The 12651-nt window shown below is 31.8% G+C and overlaps 1 protein-coding gene across 1 annotated transcript; it reads right to left on the reverse strand.

The window, feature by feature from the left end:
• LOC120351510 (ABC transporter G family member 23-like) lies at nucleotides 1–11543 on the reverse strand. The gene is made up of 5 exons (XM_039429240.1): nucleotides 11406–11543; nucleotides 9218–9372; nucleotides 7890–7997; nucleotides 5597–5690; nucleotides 1–272 (listed from the first exon to the last, which is right to left on the reverse strand). Exons 1-5 carry the CDS (start codon nucleotides 11421–11423, stop codon nucleotides 126–128), a joined length of 522 nt encoding a protein of 173 aa, XP_039285174.1. The 5' UTR covers nucleotides 11424–11543; the 3' UTR covers nucleotides 1–125.
• Between the last annotated feature and the right edge of the window lie 1108 nt (nucleotides 11544–12651).

Consider the following 12651-nt stretch of genomic DNA (forward strand, 5'->3'; position numbering starts at 1 on the left):
ATGAGCATAACCTTATGCTCAATGCTTTTGCTCATGAGCATTTGCTCTGTTTTTATTCATATGGGCCTGTACCAAAGTGCCAATTGAATGAGTGTGCAATCGGAATAGGCTACATCGTATTAATTTCAGGAACAGACACTATCTGATGGAATGTCCTCTTGTTTCTGGCTTAATTTGAGAAATGCCTCCTCCAGACTTGAACAGTTGTTCATCTCCATGAGTTGGAGAGGACTTCTCTCTGTTAGTAGAATCCCACCTCTCATAAGTCCAATCTGAAAATCACAACAAATGAATTTTTGAATCGTCTCAAAATTATAAAAAAACACACAGATAATCATATCATATCCATCATTGTAATGAATTCATTCAACAAGCTTCCTGCTGGATCCAAGAATGTGTCTGATAAAGCTTTAAAAGGGAAATTATTTAGTTATTTAGTGGTTTAAGCTGTGACTGTGCAATGGCCCTTAGTAGCCAGATTTTCTACTACTAACTTCAGTCTTTGTACGTATAAGTACTTGACAGCTTATAATCTGTTTTCTGACATGTGACTTTGTTTTGTGAGTCCAGTGAAAACAAATTCACAACTACTAACTGTAATCAGCATTACTTTTAATAGATATTCGGGTAATTCTTCTAGAAAAATGCATTAGCCGAAATGTGTACTCACAAATATTTAACAAGTATTAATTTATTCTTGATTTTCCAAATCTAGCCAATATTATTTCTGATAAACTCAGGTCTGGATAACAGTAACTCTGGTCAAGAAGAAAACTCACCAGATAACAGTGTTACTGGAGATACATTATTTGATATCGTTGATCTAATTTACTCTGGGTGATTCACTGTAGTTGTTTAGTGGTAGAGGATTTAGTAATATTCACTCCATTCAGCTTTTCTATAAGTAACATGGATGCCTCCTATTGAACCAATGCTGACTGTTAGCAGAATCCCACCTCTCATAATCCAATCTGAAAAGCACAACAAGTGAATCCTTGAATCATCTGAAAATTGTAGAAAACACAGATAATCATCACATCCATCATTGTAATGAATTCATTCAACAAGCTTCCTGCTGGAGCCAAGAATGTGTCTGATAAAGCTTTAAATGGGAAATTATTTAGTTATTCATTGGAAAGGCCCTATTATTCTATAGAATTTTTTTTAAAATTTAAACTGTGATATAACATTAAACTGTGTATTCCAAATTAAGGGTTAAAATAGTTTGGGCGAATGTCTGTTGTTTTTACCTGCATTGTATCTATTGTCTATGAATAAATAATGAAATGACATAAAACATTCTATTGCTATTAAATTTTGTAAAACTTTAAAGTGAAAAAAACTCACATTCTTTGATGTGGCGACGTCCGTTTCGTGCTGGTATCGCACATTTCCAAGCCAAACAGAAACTGAAGTGTTTAAGGTTATGAGGGTGAAATTTGGTGGGGGTGGAGGGGAGTTTTGGTGGTTAATGGAGGAGGATTTAAATGAGTTTGTCAAACAGGGTGTGGGAGGAAAAGTTGATTTGGTCATTTAGAATATTGTTTGGCTGTTGTTTGGTGTGTTTGTATATTTCAAACTGTTCTAGTAAATTTAATTTTCTGTTTTTGTGGGAATAGTGGAGTATTTCGAGGTTGTTGTCTATATGTCAGGGTGTGTGTGGTCAGTGGAGATAATGTGTTCTGCAAATTTGGAATGGGAGGACGGATGGGTAATGGCTCTTGTGTGTTCTTTGAATCTTATATTGAAATTTCTAGCTGTTTTACCTGCAATCTTTGCAATCTTTGTAATTTGCTGCAATCTTTACAATTTAGCTTATAAATTCCTGGTCTATTGTATTGATTTTGAGAGGTGTTGTGTGGGGACAAGAGTTTTTTCAGTGAGTTTTTTGTTCTGTATGCAACCTTGTATTTTATTTTCTTGAATGATGCTGCTATTTTGTAAGTTTTATTGTTGTGGTATGTGAGGGTGACGAATGCTGTATGATATCAGTGTTGTATTTGTCAGAGTTTTGCGGATTGTTCTTGTTGTTTTTAATTTTTTGTAGTCGTTGTCAATCATTGAGGGTTTATATCCATTTTGTTGTGCAATATATTTTATTGTGTGCAGTTCAGTGTTGTAATCTGTGGTTGTCATTGGGATATTTATTAATCTGTATAGCTTGTGGTTGTAGGCTGCAAGTTTGTGTTGGATAGGGTGATTTGAAGTGCAATGGATTGTGGTGTCGGTTGTTGTGGGCTTTCTGTATATTTTGAATGTTTTGAATGATTGGTTCTGTTTTGTGATGGTGATATCCAGGAAATTTATGCTGTTGATGGTTTCTAATTCAAGTGTGAACGTCAAATTTGGGTGTATGCGGTTGAGGTGGGTGTGTAGTGTTCAAGTTGTCTTTTGTTCCCCCTGTATAGTATTAATATGTCATCTACATATCGGAACCAAGCGAGTATTCTATTGGATTGGATGTGTGATTTGGGATCATGGTTGTGTAGGTTGTGAAACTACAACCTACAAACTACAACCAACTACTGATTTGGGATCATAGGTTGTGAAATATTCTAGTTTATAGTGCCTGCCTAAATAGATTTTAATTTATGTATTTTATATTTATTAAATTTTTACTCTGTAACTTACTTAACAATTTCTGTGTAAATTTATGTTTGATAAGATCTTATAGCCTATTCATGTTTATGAATCTATGGATAAAATAAATGAATTATTATTATTACGATTGCCTCAAAATCTAGAACAAAATTAATATAGGAAACTCAGATGTATCATATCCATCATTAACTGTTTTTTCATTCTGCTATACTGTATTGTGATTCATCCTATACTATTAAACGAGAAATTTCTGTTTATATGTTTAGATGTTTTTATGTTTATATAGATAAGGAACAAAACCGGCCCCAGGGTACTGCCCTGCACCACACCGTATTCCACATCACTAACTCCACTTAGTTTCGACCCAATGGAGACAACTTGTTTTCTGTCACCAAGGTAACTCTTGAACCAGGCCAAAGCCAAGTCCCTCACCCCCATAATCTCCAGTTTTGAGAAGAGTATACTCCTGTCAATCGAATCGAACGCTTTGGCCAGGTCAATAAATACTGTTAGAGCTTTCTCATCTCGATTGATTGCCTCCATAAAAGTGTTATTTATGGAAAAAAGTGCATCTGAGGTATTCTTACTCCTTCTAAAGCCAAACTGAGCATTAGAGAGCAAGTTGTTCTCCTCCAAATAGCTCTGCAGTTGCACCTTGACACATTTTTCCAATAGCTTTGACACTACACTTAGCAGGGATATGGGCCTATAGTTGTTCATATTATCTTTACTACTGGTCTTGTGAATCGGTATAACCTTGGCGACTTTCAGATCATCAGGAAATACACCAGTTTTCAGGCTCAGATTATAAGGTGATTTAATGGGACCAATAGAATATCAATATTGTCTTTAATTAAACTTGTACTAATCCCATCAAAACCTGGGGCCGAGCCACCTCGCATATCTCCTACAATCTTTAAGAGCTGACCTTCCGTGACTGGCTGTATTTGAAACTGTAAATTGGGATTGTTACACAAAGTGCCTTCGTGAAGTTGTTCCTGTGAGGGGGGAGGCAACTCTGCAGCTAACTTACTTCCTACTTTGAAAAATATTCATTAAAAGCATCTGCCACCTCTACTATGCTCTTCTCTGTCATCCTCATATTTTCAAGAAAAAGTTGTATGGGGAGTTGCTGTTTTTTTACTTTAGTTCCATTGTACTCATTTATTATTTTCCAAAACTTTTTCGGATTATTTGCATTATCAGTTAATTCTTTTTTGTAATAATTAATTTTAACATATTTCAAAGTTTGACTGAGTCTATTCCTGAATGAACAAAATTATGAAGTAATTGCTGGTCGCCAGGGTTATTTCTAACTAGTTTACTCATCCTATCCCGTTTTCTAATTTCCCTTATCAGCTCGGTAGTAATCCATGGCTTGAGTTTTTTGTGGCATGCGCGTGCTTTAAAAGGCTTTTCAGCTTTCTCCTTTAACTGACAGATTATTCTCAGAAAGTGAGCACAGCATGTTAGCCTCCTGTTGCATTGTTACCTGATCCCACGATTGTGCCTCAAGCAAGGATCGAAATTGTACCTTATTGAAATAAGATTGGGGTGTGTGCATAGGTCTAGGTTCGACTTGTGGTTGGACTATTTTGCATAAGACAGCCCAGTGGTCAGTTACATCAGATTTCAAGATTCCCGCGTTGACTGCGTTGCAGTCTGGATGCTTGACAAAAATGTGGTCGATACATGTCTGAGAATAGTCGGTAACTCGGGTAGGTAAATAAATGCCTTCAGTGAATCCGTTCGAGTACATAATGTCCAAGAATGTGTCTCATAAAGCTTTAGAAGGGAAATTATTTAGTTATTTAGGGCCTATAAAAATTCATCAATTAAAATCTATTTAGGCATGCACTATAAACTAGAATGAAAAAATTGAATAAATAAAAATATATTAATTAAGATCTATTTAGGCAGGCACTATAAACTAGAATGTTATATCACAGTTTAAATTTAAAAAAACTATAGAATAATAGGGCCTATTAGATTTAATAGAATTAGGCCCTATTATTCTATAGATTTTGAAAAATTTGAACTGTGATATAACATTTTAGTTATTATAGTGCCTGACTAAATAGATTCTAATTTATGTATTTTCATATTTATATTTATTCAATTTTTACTCTGTACTTGACAATTTCTGTGAATTTATGTTTGATAAGATTTTATTGCCTATTCATGTATACGAATCTATGGATCAAATAAATGAATTATTATTATTACTACGATCGCCTCAAAATCTAGAACCAAATTAACATAGGAAACTCAGATGTATCATAATCCAACATTAACTGTTTTTTTTCATTCTGCTATACTGCATTGTGATTTAATGTGGGAATAAATAAAAACTATTTTTGCTCTTAAATAATTAGATTGGTGATATTTCACTAGCAATATTGGAAAAATTTAACATGATTAATCCTTATTCTAAATTTTAAGAATAAGTCAATGTAGGAATAAATAAAAACACTTTTTGCTCTTAAATCATTAAATTGGTAATATTTCACTAGCAATAGGGAAAATTTGATCTTGATTAAGTGTTTTATCCGTATTCGAAATTTTAAGAATAATTCTTAAATATATTAATTCTTAATAATAATAATTATATTCCCCTGACAAAATAATTATTATTCTCATGACAAATTTACAGTAGTGTGGACTACTTTGAAGAAGTGTATCAAGTCTACACAATTAATGAACAATATATTATATAGTAAAAGTTTGTTCAAATTCGTGCTTTCTTGTTTCTGAAAAATATAAATTTCCTAACTACTTGAAAACTCCCTTTTTTGGGTGAGGATATAATATTTGAAGAGCTTCTTATACCCTAAACTCTTTCACAAAAACCTTGAAGATCTCATTCTCCTCCCAGATTTGATTCATAGCTTGTTAAGGCCGGAGATGTTGATATGAGAAGTTCTAGTTGAAAACTCTACTTAATCACGAGTTATTTTAATTCTAAAAATTGACTGAAATCAGTCAAAGAACTTACAGTATGTGAATTTCTCGCTTCCTCAATATAATGGGTTGTAATGATAATTGTTTTGTGTTCCACATCCGTTATATGTATAAAATATTTCCATATGCTGTAAAAAACAAAAACATAATTAATAAGAGCTCCATTAAGAGTTGTGAACTGCAGATAAAATTTAATTCTCAATTAATAAATTTTGATGGGAAATTGAATATAGAATAATAGGTCTATAGTAGTCAACGTTGAGATTGCACGATACATGAATAAGGGTTGATAGAATTGGATAACTCGGAACTTGCTCACTCCAAGCTAAACTGCCGTATGAATCAAAACTGCTCTGATCGTGTGTAGTATTGATTCATATGGCAGTTTAACCTGGAGTCAGCGAGTACCGAGTTAGTCAATTCTATCAACCAATGAATAAGAACTATTATTATCCCTGAATTTCATTGTACATTTATATATTTAAAATTAGTGAAAAGTAGATTTTATAACTGTTAGTCAAGCTGTTTTACAAATTTAGTATTACACTACCTACTGAATTTTGAAGACAAATTTCGAAAAAATTCACGCGCACTTTCACTTTATTTGCTTGCTTATGCGAAAAAAGTTGAGATTCATATGATAATAAGAGACATGCCAGTAACAATTCAATTTGTTCTACTACCAATTTAATCTACTATTAAATCACAATATTTTTCGGCGTGACTGGAGAAAGAAGCCTTGAGCTCCAGCCACGAGTTCTAAAAATAAGAAATAAATTTTTTAATTTAATAACAGCAGTGCAAAACTGCAAATGATACAATTCTGTTGATTGATGATAATCTATGGATGTTAAATTTTATCAAAAATCAAGTACGGTACTTGATAAACAAAATATAGATGCACAGAAAAATAATATTGAAATTGTCGTGTTTTAATAATTTTTACACAATTATTATTGCCAAAAATTGGTGATTCAGCCAACTCAATTCTCAATTTTAAAATAATAGTTTTGTTTTACCCACGATTTTATCAATATCAATAATTTGGTTTTTGTTATTATTTTTATCCTTATTAAAGTCTTCTGGAATTTTAGTTATTAGTTTGAAATGAAGGTGGAGATTATCCACGAAACATGGAAGGGAATGTAATCAATAACTTACATGTGGTCACCACCCATAGAGAGTAGATTAAATAATAACCTCATGAGAAGATATTTTTGGGACACTCTGTAGATCGTGAATTACCCAATGAAATATACGAAATATATTTCGTATATTTGCGTGTGTGGCATATAATGATGTCACATGTGTGGTTATTTCATATCTGAAACTCATATACCGTCTATATGAGTGTTTTTTCTATCTGAAACCCATCTACACTTCTATTTAGAAACAATCCCCATTTGTTAATGAGAAAAAGTTTTTGACAAAGATGGTTAAGGCTGTGCAAAGGCTAAAAATTAACTTTCTACTGGTGATATTATTTTCAAAGTTTTTCGATTTGTTATATCATCAAGCTATCAAAATGAAAAAGTTTTCTCAGGAAAACATTTTTTTTCTGATCATTACTTTTTGAGATATGAGCGACTAAAGTTTAAATTTTTGGGACAGAACATTTCAAGGTCGGTAAGAGATAAATCCATGAGATTTAGAAGATGGATTCTTCATGGTATTGTTGATCTAATAAAATAAAAATTCTCTGAAAATATCAAATTTTGAGAAAGTTATTCAATTTACCAAAAATAACTCAACTAAAAGTTATTTTTGGTCATTTTTAGTAAATTGAATAACTCTCTCAAATATTAATATTTTCAGAGAATTTTTGTTTTATTAGATCAACAATACCATGAAGAATCTATCCTCTAAATCTCATGGATTTATCTCTTATCGAACTTGAAATGTTTTGTCCCAAATATTTGAAAGTTAGGCGCTCATATTATCTCAAAAATTAATGATCGGAAAAAATGTTTTCCTGAGAAAACTTTTTCATTTTGATAGCTTGATGATATACAAATCGAAAAAAATTGAAAAATAACACCAGTAGAAAGTTAATTTTTAGCCTTTGCACAGCCTTAAGTTCTGAATATTGAGTATTATTTACTTTTTATTTTCTTCCATTGGACTTTGATTATATTTATGGAAGATGGTTGAAAAATCACGTTACAAATTTTATACTGGGTAGCCAATTGATATTTTTCCTTCATTGAGATCTCTATCTATGAAATCATTCTCAACTTGGGAAATCTACAACTAAACGTTTCATAGTGAGTACAGTACCATACTTGATACACTTCTTTGACAGTTATTGAAAAATAGCTGCCAATTACCTTTCACATAAGAGTGGATCCAGTCCTACAGTGGGCTCATCTAGGATAAGGAACTTTGGGTTGTGAAACAAAGCTACTGCCATTGAAACCCGTCTTTGCTGTCCACCGCTGAAAATTAAATGAAAATTTCATTTCAAATTTAATCATGAAACTCTAATTTGTAACCTTGAATCGATTCGAAATTAATGGTTCAACACAAATTCAATTCATTTACAGCCAACAGTACAAGGCAAAGTCAGAATATATATAGTCATAAAATTTTTTGTAGGAGTGGTCATTTCAATAATTGATACAAACACATAAAAGTAACATAGAATAATTGTTTCTAATAGCTTTCAAGGAGAATCAATTCCCCACGAACATTCTTTTCAAGGACAGTAAAGTACTGAGTGTAAGACAACTCTACATCCAGGCTATCATCACGCGAATGAGGAAAAACAACGAACACATAAGACTGGCAGATCATAACCATCAAACAAGGCAGAGAAACACAAATTTAATAGCACCAAGGATGAACACTACATTTCGGCAAGAAACTACATATATTTGGGACCAAAAATTTACAATTCCATACCAAGTTACATTAGGGAAGAATTTAGTAGACACAGGTTCAAGAAAAGTTTATTTTCCTGGTTAGTTGATATTGGAGTAAAAAATTGTGAAAACGTAGTTAGACTATAAATATTGAAACTATTTATTCTTCATTATTTTCCTTTACTAGTTTATCATTTTTCTAAAAATTAACTCCCTTATTATTATCCTTAATAGAACATTAATATTTATCTACTAATTTCATAATTTTGTTTGTATTATAATTTTTTACCAATTCCATTATAAAAAACTTTAATCCATATTAGTGAATGAAGTTTGTTAATAGTAATAACACGCAACAATCAACTAATAACTTATATCCCAACACATATCATTTATAGTGAAGTGTATATTTATTCATTGAATTATCTTTGCCTATTGGAAAATTATTCAATGCATAAAATTCATTGTTTTAATTGTTATAGTATTCTAATTTGTAATGTAATGTTTTTGATGAATAAATTTATTTGATTCGAGTTTTATTTTAATAATACACATAATATGCTAGAGCGTTGTATGGTCAGTGTAAATATTTGCCTGAAGATATGGAAGTTTCCTCTAAAATTGAATAATTATTTTGCTAAAGCGCACTAGATGTAGTAGATAATAATTACAGATAAATTTCACTGTATGAAAAATGGTGAGTCTAATTTTAAAATATTTAACGGATTCTTGACCTCAACCCTTTGATCCCTTGACCCTTTATAACTATTGAAGTAATCTCAAAATAAGCCTACCTCAAGTTACAGACAAGTCTGTTTGTTGGAGGAAGATCTAAAAGCTCTGCAAGTTCTTTCTCACGGTGCTTGATGTAGTCTTCAGTTTGGTTAGTCAAAAGTCCAAAGTATCGGAAAACCTCGTGAATTTGGAACTCCTCGTACAGTGATACTTCCTATTGAAATAAAAAGCGTGGATAAATGAGGGAAGTTGAAAATTCGCATATATAGGGGAATCACTAACTTGAAAATTATTAGTAGTTCATTCTACTTCCCCTCATTATCATTAGCTCATCAGATCTATTGGAGTGGCCGTAGTCGAGTGGATCAGATGCTGGCTTTATGATTCAGAGGCCCGGGTTCAAATCCCGGCCCGGGCAAGATATTTATCTCGGGCCAGTCCCGTGTTTCGGATGGATACGTTAAGCCGTCGGTCCCGGCTGCCTAAAAAGCAGTCGTTAGGTCATGTCAGAGGCCCTGAAATTGATCAGTTGCGACCTGAAAACTCTGACACCAGACCTGAGCCAGCCAGGTCACTCAATATTATTATCAGATCTATTCAAGTAAAATGGAACGAAACTCAATATTATTATAGCATGATAGTGGTATCTCCAAGTAGAGAATTCCTCTCCCAAATTTGATAAGGTTACACATAGTCCGAAATAGGTTAAGTCTTGTATATAGTTGTTCACTTAACAAAATTTTCAGTCCTTGATTATATTTTCACAAAGTATATTTTTACATTTAGATGCTTCAAATATTATATTATTATTTACTGGAATAAGAAAAAAAATCATTAGTAGTTTATTCTATTTCCTCTCATTATCATTGGTTCATTCGATTTATTTAAGGAAAATGGAAAGAAACTTGATTATAGCACAATAGAGGAATCTCCAAGTTAAAAATTATCAGTAGTTCATTCTGTCATGAACCACAAGGTTTGACATACCCCCAAACATCAGTTCCTTCTGGAGAGAAATAATTTTTTCCAACTTTAAAAACTAAAAGCTGTGATCAGACAGTTTTGGCTGACAAACTAAAAACGCTGAGGAGAGGTAGAAGTGGGGCTAGTCTCCCCTCCAGCCAGCTAGTGGGAAAAGCTTTCCACTTTTCTTTATGTATAATTTCTCACACTTTTTGATCGCCTACCTCCTGAGACAGACCGAGCTGCCCCGTGGCTGGACATTCCCATGGACATCAACTGTATAACGGTATCGTTCCACATTCAATTTATTTTTCCTATATTGTTTTGATTTTAGAAATTCCAAATTAATTATAAATGAATAATGTTTTTTGAACTGTCAAATAACTTGTTTAAATAAAAAACACAATAATCTCTCCAACACAATTCTGTCTAACGTTTTGAAAAATCATTGGCAACAAGTTTATTTTAATTTTTTTTAATTGATTAAATGCTCAAAATTTCATAACCCTCCTTAATTGTTCTGTATTAGAATAGTTGTAGCATAACTAATTTCATAAAACCAAAATATGTTAAAATTCACATTTAAATCAAACAGAAATTTCTTCTTTTAAATAAAAGAAATCTGACTCCAAAAAAAAATGTTTTTCTTTTAATTCCAAAAAACATCTATTTGATAATATAAAAAAAACCAACTGCTTTTGCTCTACCATCAAATGCTACGCAACAACAATTTACAGTGTTCCCGTCTGGGAACTGGTGGATCGCCCCCTTTTATTATACTTTTACCAAACAGGTCACCAATCATTTATTACAAATGATGGATACCACTGTCCAAACAATTTAATGTTACAATTCTATTTCCCCCAAAAAATAATATTTTGAATAATATTTATGAATACTGGACTGTGAACATTTGATACTTGTGCATTATTTAGGACAGTTGAAGCAACATTAATTAATTATTATCAAACAAAAATCCCAATTAAATGCTGTAAATAGATTTCCATCTAGCTGTTACCTGTTGTAAACTGGGTTTAAAGGTTTGTTAATATTTTTTATGAATTTCGAGTGAATAAAATTTGATTTGATTTGTCAATATTTGCAGTAGCAGAAGTCTTCGGGGTGATTTACAGCATTTAATTGGGATCTTCGTTTAATAATAATTATTCATTAATTAGCATTTGAACAAATGCAACTTCCAATTTATTTCCAGCTGAAGCAACATTGTTTGGTTGGAATTTAATCAGTTTAAACATGCATATTATGATAGTGGAATTGGCATACCTGTGGCATATAGCCCATATCCACTTTGGACTTTACATCAACAAACAAAGTTCCACTGTCAAGTTTTCTTCTGCCGATTATGCAGCTGAGCAGTGTTGTTTTACCGCATCCGCTAGGTCCCAACAGACCATATCTGCAATAAATAAATTATTTGATTTTCAACGGTTACACCAGTTTTTCAAGTTGAGTACAATAATGTTAGATAATACAAAAGAACAACACAATAACCTCATCCTATGTGTAACCTTATCTTATTTTGGGAGAGGAATATCTCAAGGGTACCTTATTTTTACTCTCCCTATAATTTTGATGATATCATCAAATACAATATTGTGCCAATATTGTATTGATATTATCTGAAAATGTTGAACAATATCTACATGGTATATCATTCAATACTGTAACAATGTTGTACAGATATTATTAAATATTGCTTAGCAATATTTAGTTAATTTTTAATTTAATATTGTAATAATGTTGTACCGTACGGTATTGATATTATCTCAATATTGCCAAACATTATTTACATGATATATTATTCAATATTGCGACAATGTTGTATAGATATTATTTAATATTGCTGAACAATGTTTACATAATATATGATTTGATATTGCAAAAATATTATGACAATACTGCTACAATATTATAATGACAATATCTTTAACAATGTTGCTGAATGTTGTAGCAATAATGAGACAATATTTTTTGCTACTTGGGATGTACTTATTGTATGAATAAATAAAGAATGATAATGAAAGCAGAATACACGTAGGCTATAATTAGGGTAATGCAGTACATTATAAATATGTTAGGCCTACACTTTGGAGTTCAATGATAATGATATAAACAGAATAAATTAAATATTTGATTTGTCTTGTCTGTATAGTATAGGTAGCTACTCTTTTATAAATAAATAATACATTACCATTTAATATAATACAGAATTGCCAAAGATAGATTGAAAACACTCAATAAATGACATATTTCGATGACTGAGTCACCAGTAAGATTGAAGAAGTCTTGACCTACTACAGTTAGAGTAGCCTACAGTCTAACTGGTTGAAAAAGTTTTTTTAGTCTATCTTTGTTTTCTGTATTATCATTTATGGTAATGTATTATATATTTATATAAATGTGTAGATTAAAATGACAAGACAAATCGAATATTTATTCTGTGTAGTGAGGTCCACGTTGATTCATAGTCAGTGAAGGCTGTGATCACATACAGAATAGATACAGATAT

The sequence above is a fragment of the Nilaparvata lugens genome, chromosome 5 (genome assembly GCF_014356525.2).
Source record: "Nilaparvata lugens isolate BPH chromosome 5, ASM1435652v1, whole genome shotgun sequence".
NCBI classification, from domain to species: Eukaryota; Metazoa; Arthropoda; class Insecta; order Hemiptera; family Delphacidae; genus Nilaparvata; species Nilaparvata lugens.

Excerpts from the sequence above, each read along its gene's own strand:
- LOC120351510 (XM_039429240.1), bottom strand. Across the intron at positions 7,998-9,217 it reads AGACTTGTCTGTAACTTGAG|CGGTGGACAGCAAAGACGGG; the intron begins GTAGGCTTATTT and ends TTTAATTTTCAG. Across the intron at positions 273-5,596 it reads AAGCGAGAAATTCACATACT|ATTGGACTTATGAGAGGTGG; the intron begins GTAAGTTCTTTG and ends TGTGATTTTCAG.